This window comes from Myxine glutinosa, chromosome 13 (genome assembly GCF_964187855.1).
Source record: "Myxine glutinosa chromosome 13, kmMyxGlut1.1, whole genome shotgun sequence".
NCBI classification, from domain to species: domain Eukaryota; kingdom Metazoa; phylum Chordata; class Myxini; order Myxiniformes; family Myxinidae; genus Myxine; species Myxine glutinosa.
This window is the reverse complement of record NC_136273.1, coordinates 42,998,344-43,013,658: the sequence shown is the minus strand read 5'-3', so window position 1 is coordinate 43,013,658 and position 15,315 is coordinate 42,998,344. Positions and strand designations below refer to the sequence as shown.

The window sequence follows — 15,315 nt, the reverse complement described above, 5'->3', positions numbered from 1 at the left end:
GTACTTCTCCTGCAACTGCCTCACAATGAAAAGCGCGTCTGTCGTTCCTCTTCCTGGCATGAATCCAAACTGCATTTCGTCGATCTTCACTTTCTTCCTTATCCTCCTCTCCAACACCCTTTCCAATACCTTCATTCCATGCTCCAATAACTTTATCGCTCGGTACGAGCCACACTCCAGAGGGTCACCTTTCCCCTTGTATAGAGGGACGAGGGTACTCAGTTCCCAAGCCACTGGAATGCGGCCGTCTTTCACCACCAGATTATAGATCTCTGTCATTCTCTTCACACCCCAACTTCCTGCTGCCTTCAACATATCTCCCACAACTCCCGTCGGCCCTCCCGCTTTTCTACCCTTCATTGCTTTTATCGCTTCCTCAACTTCCTTGTCAGTTATCTTCTCTGCCGGTCCTAAAACTGGGTTACTCTCTATGTTGCCATCCCATTCATTCTCTGTATTCAACAGCATTTCCATATATCTTTTCCATCTTCCTTTAATTCCATCTGGGTCGACAACGATTTGTCCCAGTTCATCCTTCAAGCAACTCACCCCCATCACATCACACCTCTCTTTCGCTATCTGCTTTGCAATCCTGAATACTGCTTTCTGACCCTCTTCCGAATCCAAGCGTTCTCCGAACATTTTCCTACATGCCTCCTGCGCCTTTGCTACCTCTTTCTTTGCAGCCTTCCTGGCTGCCTTATAACTTTCATGCTCTGCTGTTTCTGCTCCCGTACCCTTCGCCTTCTGCCACTCCTTGAACTTCTTCCTCTTCTCGTCAATCCTCTTTCCAACTTCATCATCCCACCACCATGTTTCCGAGTGCCTCGGTGGTCCTTTTGTCCATCCACATACCTCACCAACGGCTCCCAACAGACTAGCTTTCATTGACATCCAACCACTTTCAAGCTCAACCACATCATCCTCGACCCTACTCAGCCTCTCTTTTAATGCCTCCCTTACTGTCACCTCTTTCAACCTCCACACCTTCATTCTCGGTTGGTACTTCACCCCCCGAGCTCTCCTCGCACCTTTCACCCTTACGTCGCAGACAACCAAGTGGTGCTGTGAAACAGCCTCCTCCCCCGGGATCACCTTTGTGTCCCGGAGGTGCCCCCTATCTCGCCTACGCACCATCAGGTAGTCAACGGTTGTCGTCGACCCACCTGACGTGTATGTAACAAGCTTATTATCCTCTTTCTGGAACTGAGTATTACAAATCAACAAATCAGCTCCATCAGCAAAAACCAAAATCCTTTCACCTTCTCCATTTCTCACACCATATCCGTAACCCCCATGAACTCCGTCAAAACCATCCATACTCCTTCCCACATGTACATTTAGGTCTCCTCCTACCACAACAACTTCCTCATCTTTCACGTTTTCCATCAGCTTCTCTATCGCACACCAGAACTTGTCCTTCTCTTCATCGCTTCGACCAACCTGCGGAGCATATCCCGAGATGACGTTCACCAAGAGCTTTCCAATCATCATTTTCACCATCATCAACCTATCACTCACTCTAGTCACACTCACCACACTGTCTACAAACTCCTCAGAAAACAGGACACCAACACCATTCACGCCCTCCGGGCACCCTTGCCACACAAACTTGTATTTCTGTCCCTGCCTACCCTTCACCATTCTCACACCACTTCCCTTCCATCTCGTCTCTTGCACACAACATATGTCCACTCTTATTCTGACCAATACTTCCACCACTTCTCCTGATCTCCCTGTCATTGTCCCTGCATTCCATGTCCCAAACCTCAGAAACCGATCTCCACTTCGGGCTGTACCCTGCCCACATGTAGTTGTAATTGTCATGGTTCTCTTTTTGAGGCAATGTTTTTATGGCCGGATGCCCTTCCTGACGCCAACCCTCTTAGTCGCCTCTTACGACACGCAGGGATACGGCGTACCTATTCTTATCCAGGGTACACACTGTATGTACTATATATGTATATATACTTTGGGATATGTAGGACTTGCAGCTGATGATTCTCTATATTCACAATCCAACTGTTATATGTTGGCCTTATTACCCAAGTGTGAGGATATTAAGGCCCAAGTGGGATCGTTGGTTGAATTATCAATTATGATTAGATGCAGGGTATACATGTACTATACTTTTGAATATTGCTAGTTGATGTTATCAAGCTTCTGTCCTTCTTATTTATCTGATTGGAATTGATTTTGTCTTTCGTGGGCCTTATGAACCACAGATGTTAGATGACAAATTTAACACTCAAATTGGCACTGCATTTCAAGTTGTATTGTTTGTTCTTTCATTTCATTGCTTCGTTTGGTTATTGTTCACAGGGTCGACCTGGTGACTCGTTCCGGTCTTTGATGGGCGATGTTCGATCTCGGCGTGCTGCCGGAGATGAAGTGATTCGAGATTTTGGTGCAGACAGTGAACTCGGCATCCTACCAGATGGACCAATAGACTACTCTGATGGAATAGAGGAGATATTTGCATCGCTCAATTCACTTAAGCTTGAGATTGAACATTTAAAACATCCTTTGGGAACCCAAGCAAATCCTGCCCGCACCTGCAAGGACCTGCAACTCTGCCATCCAGAGTTTCCTGATGGTGAGCTTTATTTCTTTGAGCTTTTCCTGGGTGTCTTCATTTAACATTTTAACCTTTTTGGAAATTTAATTTTAGCTTGGTCATTGTCAGACAAGATTGTAGCCATCACAATATCGTTCACCCCTTTTCTTCCCTTCCTTCCAGTGTAAGTGTCATCCTTCCACGAACATATTCACTGATCTTCATGAATGAAGTTTCGATCACTCTTTGTAAATGACTGGATACATTTCCTCAATACAGTTGTCATTATGTTTAATAACAAAGCTCCTTTATGATCAAGTTTATAACTCCTTTATAATAACATGTTTATAACTCCTTGTTTATAATAACACAGCTCCTTTATGACCATGTTTTCAGTGTTAATCTCTCAGGACCAGTTGAATCAATGTGGATGAAAGTGACTGTTTACTAAACTCTGAATCTAAAAATTTTAAATCATTTCAAGCACACAGAGTTCAGCACACCATTTTTAATTGGTGAAGCTGCTTCAATGTTTGGCTTTGTCCTTCCTTCCATCCGTCCATCGAAAATTAAGTAGAAGAACCTTTCTACCCAACTGTGTTTAATTCTAAAGGGTTCTACAGTGTAATTCTAGAAGGTTATAAAGGGTAATTCCAAAGGCAAATTCTAAAAGGTTCTAAAGGTTGTTTCTGAAGGTTAATTCTTTCGGGTTTTGTTGTTTTATTTATTTATTTATTTGGACACAGAATCGAGGTTTGTGTAAGAGCTAACACATTGAACATGAAAACATGCACAGACACATAAAACATGCACAGACACATAAAACATGCACAGACACATAAAACATGCACAGACACATAAAACATGCAATGAAGGGAGCGGGAGACAAGAGGGGAGAGAGGGAAGCACACAAAGAGAACAGGGACGTCGGTAGATCTGCAGAAGAGAACAGGGACGTCGGTGGATTTGTGGAAGGGGGAGGGCTGGAGGAGGAGGAAGGGGTACACAGTATAAAGCAAATTAACACTTCCAGGAATTTCAGGAAAGAAGTTGGAGATTTAAAGAGGCGGATTTGTGGTGTTTTAACGGGGGTAGAAAATATCAAGATTTTGGATGGGGGAAGATAAGAGATGGTACTGTTTTAAAGCTGTTTTAATGATGATGAACAGCTCTTTTAAAGACCTGGAGGGAGGAGTGGGATTGAAGAGAGTGTGGGAGTTTGTTCCAAAGGCGGGAGAAAAGAGGAGTGAAAGAGTGAAGGTGAGCAGAGAGTCTTGATTTTGGCAGTTTCAACAGAAGAGGGTTGCTGGCAGATCTTGTGTCTCCTGCAGGAATATTTGGGGGACAGAGCACAGACAGAGCAGGGGGAGCAAGGCCGGAGAGGAGTCGGTAGAACACAGCGGTGAGAGAGAGCGAAAGGCCCTCAGAATCAGCTTCATCGCGGGAGATTCCAATGATTCTGAATGCTTTGGTTTCAACAGCGTGAAGCCGAGCTAGTTGTGAGGCAGGAGCATCAGCTAGGAAGGGAGAGCAGTATTCCATTGAGCTGCAGATGAAAGCTTTGTATGTGGTGAGGAGCTCAGAAGTGCCCAGAAAGGACTTCGAACGACGGAGGATCCCCAGTTGGCGACTGGCTTTGGAGGCGAGCTTGGAAATGTGTTTTACTCAGGAAAGATCATGGCAGATAGTGAGACCGAAAAGCTTGAGTGACAGAACTTCTTCAAGAGGATTGTTAAGAAAGTAGATGGGAGGGTTGTCCAGACGGTATTTTCGGAGAGACAAAGTGAGAGTGTAAGATTTGTCAGGATTGAAAGACATGTTCCACTTGTTTGACCAGTTTGTGATATTTTCCAGGTCTGCAGAGAGTGAAGAGGCTGCTGCCTGCCAATCTGAGGGTTGGAATATTGAGCTGCAGAGAGTGGAGTCATCAGCAAAGAGATAGAGAGGATTTTCCAGAGAGTCGGATAGATCATTAATGAAGACCAGAAAAAGCATAGTGCCCAGAACACTGCTTTGAGGAACTCCAGCCTGAACATGAAGGGGAGATGAGAGAAATCCATTCAGGGCCACACATTGACTGCGACCAGAAAGGAAGTCTGCAAGCCATGCGTGGAGGTTTCCATGGATACCATACGAGGAGTTTGGTGAGCAGGGCGGGGTGCCAGACCATATCGAAGGCACGAGAGACAGCTCTGTCAAGGGAGACGGCTCTGATTTCCTGTTTGACATTGAGGACCTCCATTCATTGTTGAGACAGCAGAAGCAGCATGTCCAGAGTAGAATGAACTGGTCTAAATCCAAATTTATAATCCGAGATCAAGCCATTCAAGAAGAAGAAGGATTTGATGTCAGAAGCGATGATCGATTCCATGATCTTGCTGATTATTGGGAGCAGTCTGATTGGTCTGTAGTTGCAAGGATCTGTTTTTGCACCTTTCTTGTGTAAAGCGGTAATGTTGGCTGATTTCCAAGCTAATGACAGATGACCTTGAGCAAAAGAGAGGGTGAAGAGAATTGAGAGAAGGTGTGAGAGTGGCACGGCAGGATTTTAGGACCTGTGGGCTGATTCCGTCTGGTGCAGTTGCAGAATCAGAGTCGAGGATTGACAGAAACTTCTCCAACTTGTCAGGAGAGTGGTTCCTCGGCGTTGCTTATTTTAGATTGAAAATGACAAACTGAACCGCTTCCTTCGGACACGTGCGATTTTTTTTTTTCATCAACTTGAATCAGCTGACATGATTCTTTTATTTTTTTTAATACAAAGTCGAGGCTCATGGGGAAGCTAAAACACAGAACAGAACATATATAATACAATGGAAAGTAGGGAAACTCCAATTGTGGAGTAGAGGGACAGAGGGATACTCTGATCGCTTTGCTGATGACTCCACTCTCTGCCGCTCCATCCCTCATCCCTCAGATCGGCAGTCTGCAGCCTCCTCACTCTCTGCAGACCTGGACAAAATCACAGACTGGTCAAATAAGTGGAACATGTCTTTCAATCCTGACAAATCTCACACTCTTACGATGTCTCTCTGAAAAGACCGACTGGAAAACCCTCCCATCCACTTTCTCAACAATCCTCTCCAAGAAGTTCTGTGGCTCAAACTTTTGGGTCTCGCTATCTGCCATGATCTTTCTTGGGAAAACCACATTTCCAAGCTGGCCTCCAAAGCTTTCCAAGCTGGCCTCGCCGACTGGGCATCCTCCGTCATGCGAAGTCTTTCCTTGGCACACCTGAGCTCCTCACCACATACTAGGCTTTCATCCGCAGCTCAATGGAATACTGTTCCCACCTCTGGGCCAGTGCTCCTGCCTCACACCTATCTCGGCTTCACGCTGTTGAAACCAAAGCTTTCAGAATCATTGGAATCTCCTGCGATGAAGCTAACTCCGAGGGCCTTTCACTCACTCACCGCAGGCAGGTTGGTGGTCTTTCTGTCTTCTACCGACTCCTCTCCGGCCTTGCTCCCCCAGCTCTCTCTGTGCTCTGTCCCCCGAATATTCCTACAGGTCGCACAAGATCTGCCAGCAACCCTCTTTTGGTTAAACTGCAAAAATCTAGGCTCTTTGCTCACCTTCACTCTTTCATTCCTTTTCTCCCGCCTCTGGAACAAACTCCCCCACTCCCTTCAATCCCACTCGTCCCCCCAGGTCTTTAAAACAGCTGTTCACCACCACCCACCTGTTCAACACTGCATTCAACATTTGACCCACAGCATTTAACCCCTGACTATCTCTTCTCCTTCTCCCTCCTTTTTGCTTTGAATATTTCCCTATTGATTCTTGTTTTTTGCAATTGTTTTTATGTTTTGCTATGCATTATGTTTTGCACTCTGTCAAAGCGTCTTTGGGCTCCCTGAAAAGCGCTATATAAAATAAATGCATTATTATTATTATTATTATTATTATTATTATCTCTTATCTTCCCCCATCCAAAACCTTGATCTTTTCTACCCACACTAATTCACCCCAGATACACTTTTTTTGAAATTCCAACTTCTTTGTTGGAAGTCCTTGCAGTGTCCATATGTTTTATACCTCTCCCACTTCCCCCCAAGCCTTCTCCCTCCCACAGTTCTCTCGATGTCCCTGCTCTCAAATGTTGTGTTTGTGTCCTTCCCCCTCTCTCCCCATCTTGTCTACTGCTCCCCTTATTTTGTGTTTTATGTGTCGGTTTGACTTTTTGTGTGATTAATGTTAGCTCTTTCACGAGCCTCGATCTTGTATACAAAAAAAGGACACAGAGTATGAATAAGCTGGACACAGGCTGAAACACAGGAAGAAGGGGGAAAGACCAGAAAGGAGACGGTAAACGCCAGAGGCCGCTGACCTGTCTGCAATGTAGGTGTATCAGGTCCAGAGATTCAGCTTCATCGTGTTACATTCAAATGATTTTGAAGGCCTTTTTGGTGAATTTTGTTTTTTCCAGAAATCATTCGGTGCTTGTGACAATGAAACCAGATACTGTAATCAAATGTTGAAATCCTGGATTGAGGTCAAAAGTCCCAGCATTCGCAGCTACGTTGGTCCAACAGTGGCCATTCTGTTGGGAAAACGTAAATGTGATAATTTATTTAACATTGGTCCGTCGTCCCAATGTTTGTACGTCGTTGGCATGTGAGCACCAAATGTTGGCCGAACGCCATCAGTATCCACAAAGCTCATGATTTATTTCCTTATAAAAAAACAATTTTGAACCAATGTTGGCAATATGTGTGGGCCCAATTGCGATGACGTCATCCTAAGCTTAACGTAGCTGTGGCAGCTATCCGATTTGATCTTGATAGTACACAGTTTTTAATAGTACAGTATGCAATTTTTCCAGCGCACTGGCACAGAATCAGCTCCTCTTTTTGAAAGTAGGCATGAGATCATTATTATCTACAAGTATGAATGTTAGTTGATGGAGCAGCTGGGTTACAGGGTACTTCATGATGCAACACCCTGCATGCAGAAATCCAGAAAGACAGTTTTTAGTGGGGTAAGGAATCAAACCCAGAGAAGACGTCAGTGTGCTACCACTAAGCTATCCTGCCAATCCCATTTATCGGATGTAAAACATACAGTAAAGCCTAGGTTTTAACATCACAGGTAAATCAGAAACCACATCTGTTCGTTGAGTCCATAGTAAATATGACGAGTGGCTTATAACATAGCCATTTTATCTGTGATAATTAAAGAAATTTGTAGTATCTGCATTTATAGTAACTGGGATAAATGGAGGATTTTTTTATTGGGAATTTCACCAGATTCTCTGCCCTGATTAATCTCCCACTCGGTGACACCTTAACTCCCACCTGTGACAATTTCAGAGAAATGGAATTTGTCCCAATAACAATTGATTACCTGATCTCGATTCAAAATCGGACAATGTCACATGGCTTGAACGTATTGCATTCTCATCACTGAACTACCAAATGATTTGTTTTATAATCCAATAGTCACATCGGTTGTATCTTTCATTGTGAATTTGTGTTGAAAGAGAGTCCGTGGTGAAGGAAGTTAATGTGACCGTCGGTTAAGGTCATGGAGGAGTTTGATCAATACCTGCCTGTCTGTTCAACCTCAGCACACGTGTGGGGTTTCAGGTTTGCCCCTCTTGTTCATCCAATGCATGTTCCACATGTGCACTGATAACATCTTTTTTTCCTCATTGAGGTTGATAGTAATATCATTCAAATGACCTGTTGAGATGTTGAACTTGGGCTATGGGTTTAAATTAATTGGAAGTGATTTAACAGGCCTCCATAGTGTAAAGGTTGTGGGTGTCCACTATGAGAGGTTGGAGGTTTGAACCCCGGGCTGAGTCTTACCAAAAACTTTTTTTTAAATGGTACGTGCTGCTTCCTTGCTGATACTCACCATTTAAAAGGATAGAGCATGGACGAACAGCCATAGGTTGGCAACGCTAGCCCAGGCTTTGATGGGCCGAATGGCTTCCTCCTTCGCTAAGGTTCTTCGTAAGGAAACACAAAGTCATATTTAATGCGTTTTTGAGGTTTGAAATGTTTCACGTTGAATTAAATTGTACGTAAATATGAAATCGTTTCTCACATTTAGGAGAGTACTATGTCGATCCGAACCAGGGCTGCTCCGGAGACTCTTTCAAAGTGTTCTGTAACTTTACGGCTGGGGGTGAGACCTGCATCTACCCTGACAAGCAGTCGGAGGCGGTGAGTGGTTAAACACTATTAGCAATCTGACATTGATTGCAAAGACATTTTCTTTTAGTCTACTGCCATTTGTAGCGATTTTTATTTCGTAATTTTGCCAGAAAAGCTGTTAATGTTTGGAATTTTTGCAATAGCAATAATGGATTATGATGAAATCAACATTTGGTCTTCGCTGTGCAATGGTTATGAAGTTTTTATTATTACCGACACCCATCAGTGCTTATATTAGAATGTTGTTTTCTGTTTGATGAGCATTATTAAGACAGACAAGACGGTGCGGAGGTAGCTCAATTGCCTTTAGGGTGTCTTGTCTGGGTTTTATTCCCAACACGACTATAAACTGTCCGATTTGTGCTTTCCGAGCAGGGTGGTACATCACAACACGTGCTACCCATTTATAGACGTTAAGGTGGTGTTGATTTCGAGTGAACCTTAAAGATCCCACCTTAAAGGCCTTTCGATGAAGAGTGTAGGCTCGTTATCACCAAAACCCTGAGAAAATTCCAAATTCCTTCCCTGACGTCTTCAAAATTAAACTCCCAATTCAGGACTCTTACACACCATCTCCCACCATGGGCCAATAAATGGTCCATAGCATAGCCTAAAACATGGCTGGGATAGGTAAGCTGGGCTAAGTGGCAATAAAAACAATAGTATTAAGGGCGGTGTGTTTGTAGTCTTATCATAAGCATGCACATGCACATGGACATCGGACAGAAATCGGACTGTAGGAACATTCAATTTGGACTACTCGGTTTGTAAACACACCACCCATTTGTCACTAGTCACTCTCTAAAGACTTGTTCCAAGTGGTTTCAATAATCTTATAAACATAGTATATTATTATATAATATCTGTTTATGGCCTTCAAATGTGCCATGAATATTAATTTTGAGGTTAAATTATTTATATATACTAAGGTGTGGGTTATATGTTGCTAAAATTGGCACCGACCCATTGGTCCTTTAATATGCCAGACCTGTTCTTAAGTCCACAGCCCATGCAGTGATTTTTGCTCCTCTTCTCATTTTCTCGATCAAGTCTGTGAATGAAAGCAACAGATGATTAATCAAGGGTGATATTTGGAGAAAAGCCTTCTTTAATGAGATCTGTATTTGATCCTCGAATTGCCAATGTGGGTACAGCTTTCCCTGCCAGAACCCGGTAATCTTTTGCAATCCCCACACGTGTCCTCCAGCTGCCGTACCCCCGCCTCCTGTTCACAAACAAACGAGCGAGCCATAAGGGCACGGCCGCAGCAATCTTATGGCCTGCCAATGTCAGCCCCATGTTGCAAAAAGAAACCACATCTTTCCCATACTCAATTCTTCTGCCAATAACCTTTCATATTCAGGAATATGGTTTCAAAATGTTTTTGTTTTTACTTCACTTTTACAATCATAGTCTGTCTGGTAGCTTTGTTCATCATGCACAAGTCAGCACATGGTTCCTTTATCCTCAGTCCTTTATCAGGCCTTATTCACCCTGAGGTTAAGGTGTAAACCTTCTGCCACATCATTCACACACAACTCATGGTTTTTTTTTTCTGACAGTCGAAGCTGGCTCGCTGGCCCAAAGAAAAACCTGGAACTTGGTACAGTCAATTCAAACGAGGCACTACGGTAAGAATTGCGTTCCTGAGCCCTTTTATTGACATACGTCTTTGATCTATTGTCCATTAAATTTGTTTGCTTTGCTACCAGTCTCCATTTCTACAGTCCGTGAAGGTTACATGACATTCTGAGCACACTCGGCCTAAACTGAAATTGTAAAATGCTCGATTGTCAAATGTGATAAATTTCATGCGATGAGCTTATATTAAAGGCACTCAATCTCAGAGGTTTTACCGGATGTTATGCTTCACAGCTTCCATCTATCCCAGCTTGTGATATAGTTGGTTGAATCAGTGATTTAATTTCACATACTGGGCTTGCACCCACTTAATTCCCACCACTTCCCACTCAGTTCCTCTTCTTTCTGAGCTATAAATATTCAATTTTGGTGTAGAATTAATTGAATGCCTGATTCCAGCCTCTGTGGCCCTACGTTTTTATGGGGTATGTGCTGTACACCATCAGAGAAGCCAAAAACGGTGTTTTGAATTGCTAATCTTGGCTCTTTGACTTGTCTTTTATTATAATTACTTATTAGAATTACATTCATTGGTTTCACTCCTGGAGCATGTTCATAATTTTAAAAATGTTTCTTTGTTTATCTTTCATAAACTTTTAGTGCCAGTCCAGACAATACCAAGTTCACCTCGGGGCAAATGTCTTGGGAAGTCTGCCTTGAATTATGTGACATATTCACATATCAATACCAAGTTCACCTAGGGGCAAATGTCTTGAAAAGTCTGCCTTGAATTATGTGCTGCTCCTTTTCTGCTTTTATTGCAGAAACCTAACTAGAAAGAGCAATCAGAGATTGCAGACCCTCGCCAGTACTTGTTTTATGTGGTGTATGGGCGCTGCTGTGTTATATAATACATAAAGAAATTATACTTCTTTACTAAACATACTTATGTTTCAATGGAATGGGATTAATAGACATACTCACATTGCAATTGTATGTAATTAATGGTCATTTAAAAAAAATCATGGTTTAGGCTCGTGGAAGAGCTCAGACACAGAACAGATCAGCACACAACATAACAAAGGGAAAAACTGGAGAAAGGGGAAATATCAACAGGAGACATACTCACATAATAGTACTTAATTAATAGACATACTCACATTTAAATAGTATGTAATTAAAAGACATTCACATATCAATAGTACGTAATTAATATACATATTCACATATTAATAGTACGTAATTAAGAGACATATTCACATATCAATAGTACATAATTAATAATCATATTCACATATCAATAGTACATAATTAATAGACATATTCAAATATTAATAGTACGTAATTAATAAACATATTCACATATCAATAGTACATAATATACATATTCACATATCAATAGTACGTAATTAAGAGACATATTCACATATCAATAGTACGTAATTAATAATCATATTCACATATCAATTGTACATAATTAATAGACATATTCACATATCAATAGTACGTAATTAATAAACATATTCACATTTCAAAAGTACACAATTAATAAACATATTCATATATCAAAAGTACATAATTAATAAACATATTCACATATCAAAAGTACATAATTAATAAACATATTCACATATCAAAAGTACATAATTAATAAACATATTCACATGTGAAAAGTACATAATTAATAAACATATTCACATATCAATAGTAGATAATTAATAGACATATTCACGTATCAATAGTATGTAATTAATAAACATATTCACATATCAATAGAATGTAATTAATAGACACATTCACTTATTAATAGTATGTAATTAATAGACATAGACACTTACTGTGCAGACAGACAGACAAACAGACAAAAAGGTCTTAGATCAGTACTTGCAAAACAGTCGCTGCCACTTTGACCTTTTAACCTCAAAAACGATGGGCTTGTACCTTTTGTCAAGCTTTACCAGGTGGTTATGTTTTGTGAATTAGCATGTGTTTAATTATTGTAACCTGTAGGTGATAGATAGACAGAAAGACAGACAAACGAAATTATTCGATTTTGGTGAAGACCCATATCCAGATACTATAATTCTTAAAGTGATTCTTCACCATTGAGTGTTGGGGGGGGCAAAAACTATATGTAGCATAATGTTTCAAAAAGTTGAGGACGGATTCAGATGAAACTAGGTGGATGAGCTGGTCGGCCGACAAGAACAAGCCAATTCGATTTTGGTTCAGGTCTGGATCCAGATTGGCCTATCAGTGGGATACAAAACATAAGCTGTCCAGCCTATTGGAGGTATGCGCTCTACTGAGTGCTGTTACAGTAAATTGGCTTGAGACATCTAAACGGGGTGTCCAAAATGATCTCTGAGCGAGGTACACATTCGCCCAAGAAATGACAATTTTCTTGATGTTTTGAGTTGTTTTACCAAAAGAAAAATCAAACTGATATTCCCTTGGGTCATGTGACCCACTAGTTACCACCAATAGTCTAGTTTCCTCCATTTGACTTCCTTTGTGTCACCTGACTAATTTACTCACTCTACTGTCTTTTTAGTGAACTATATGTTCCCTTGATCACTTTACCTTCAGTTGACCATTTTACGCATCCACTGGGAAAACACTTAGTAGCCAATTGCTTTGCTTCTCGTGTGGCATCATAAATTTACCTGGATATCTCACCGAAACAGGAACATCCATGTTGACTGCTTAGCATTCCCATGTGAACCCTGAGCTAATGATGCGGAGAAACCTAGATCCAAGTCCCACCTACCGTATGTGTCCATTGTCTACTAATGTCCTTGTCATTCATGAAAAGCTAGATTGATGGGTACGATAATGTCTTCGTCTTCCTTCATGGGCCTTATGTCATTGTTAAAAATCCCTCACAGGTAGGAGGTGTCTAACTACTCTCTGTGTTGTCATTTTGGTAGTCATTCGGTGTACATACTTATTGCCACTATAAGCCTGCTTGTTGATGGACTCCAATTTTATTTCAGTCGTAATCTTCCATTTTGGCAGCAGAGTACCAAACACAAACAGTGCTCACTGATTGCACATTTTCCCTTCATGATTTGTCTCTCTCTCTCTCTCTCTCTGTATTTAAGTCGATCTTCATTATAACTAGGTGTGCGTTTAACCCGTAAGGAAGTTCACGACAATTGTGCACATATTTTCAGTGCAATCACATGAGTTCAAATCCTGGGCTATTTCAAATTCAATGAATGATTTCAATGCAAACGAAATACATCATATGGTGAATTGGTGGCCTCCTGACTCAGATTGATGGTCATTTCAAATTGTGGCAAACTTCCACCCACAGTCGCTTGTTTTGTTTTGTTTTTTTGTTGTTTTTTTCATAATTGTTGGCTCTTGTAGGACGTGCATTAATTGTACGGGGTAGCTGTGGTAGTAATTATCACTGGACATCTGCTCAGTGCACGTGGTTGGCGATGGAGGAGACGCTGCACTCACTGATCCTGAGATGTCTCGAAGGCACGTCAGGCAAAGTCGTCCTTCTGACGGAGAAATCCCTTTATCAAATTTATGGTATCATGAGTCGCACGTTTCTTTCTGTTGCCTGGCTTAGTCCCTATAGTCTTAAGCCATTCATCATTAGGGTCTTTTGTGAAGATATCGAGGTCAGCAATCGCTCATCCATCTCTCTCCTTCTTTCTTTTTTCGTCATTGCCGGATTAACTTCCATGCATCATCTTTAAAATGGGCAAGCATCATAGGTGACATCAAACCCAAATTGACTTTATAACAAGCAATTTGATAAACAAATCATTTTGGGTCTGCCTGTGAATTTTCCCATCTGAAACCATGGCTTATGTTCGTGGGCAGCCTATGGCTGCTGGTTGCATCATTTTAGGAGGTGTGGCTGCCGCTGATGTGATGCCCTTCTATAACCAGTCATCTGGTACTCATTTTGCCGACTGCAGGATGACGGGCTGAGTCAACCCACCTGGTGTTAATTCATTGGCATGACAGGGGCTTAAACTCAGGACCCGGAGATCTCAAGCCAGCCACCTTAACCGTTAAGCCAACACAATGCTTACATGGCTTATGATGAAACCCAGGTTCAACTCCCTTATACCACGTGTTGTATGTCTGATTGTCCATTGTGTACACACGTCCTGGAATGTTAAAGTACGCTGATGTCGACTAATGTCTTTGTACTGCATGTGATGTATATGAGTGGCCAGTGCTTATCTAATGGTATATGTATAAAAACACACACACATATATATACACAAAGAATTAAGTTAAGCACCCCTACACAACGAATTAAGGTAAGCACCCCCTAATATATATTCTTTGTGTATATGTATACATTGGCATATATTCTAAGGTATGTGAGATCAAATAATGATTGGTATGACATTAGCAATTATCCATTGATGAAATTGAGTGATCAAAGTGAAAAAAAGTGATTGGTTGAGTCAGTGATCCGATCACGTGGGTCCTACACACGTTATTGACGCAAAGATCGCTAGAGGTCTTCTCAGAACAATGACTGTACGTTAGAAAACATAAACGTCATCCACACTGTCCGTGATGGACCTATAGCTCCATACTTAAATTGAGGTGAAAATATGCCTAAAATTCCCAAAAAATTTCACCTTAAATTATTCTGAATAAAATATTGAAAACGGCATGATTGTTATGTTATTATGTGACCATAATATCACTTCTCCAGAAAATATAGCAATATCATGGGTATATTACACTGTTTTGACGACAACAAACTTGTAATGTGCGAGGTTGTAAAAAAATGGGGGGGGTGCTTAACTTAATTCTTTGTGTATATACTGAAACGCAAAAGAAACTTACCACCTTTGAAACCTTTAAATATCAACAATAACACTGCGTGTAGTAAATGTGTGAACTTATTTGTGGACAATAGTGTCCTCACTGTCAGACAAAACGGTTACGGATGGTCACTTGAACCTTCAATGGTCACTTCATAGCACAGCTGTTGAACAGCCGTTTTGACTGTCAGTGATTAGCCAA

The 15,315-nt window shown here is 41.5% G+C and overlaps 1 protein-coding gene across 1 annotated transcript in view; it reads left to right on the top strand.

The window, feature by feature from the left end:
- The window catches only part of COL5A1 (collagen type V alpha 1 chain), a 505,662-nt gene that overhangs the window by 462,849 nt on the left and 27,498 nt on the right, over positions 1 to 15,315 (top strand). The window contains exons 63-65 of the mRNA XM_068102230.2: positions 2,323 to 2,596; positions 8,618 to 8,730; positions 10,284 to 10,352. Coding sequence (XP_067958331.1) covers positions 2,323 to 2,596; positions 8,618 to 8,730; positions 10,284 to 10,352 — 456 coding nt within the window. The remainder of the gene's footprint in view (positions 1 to 2,322; positions 2,597 to 8,617; positions 8,731 to 10,283; positions 10,353 to 15,315) is intronic.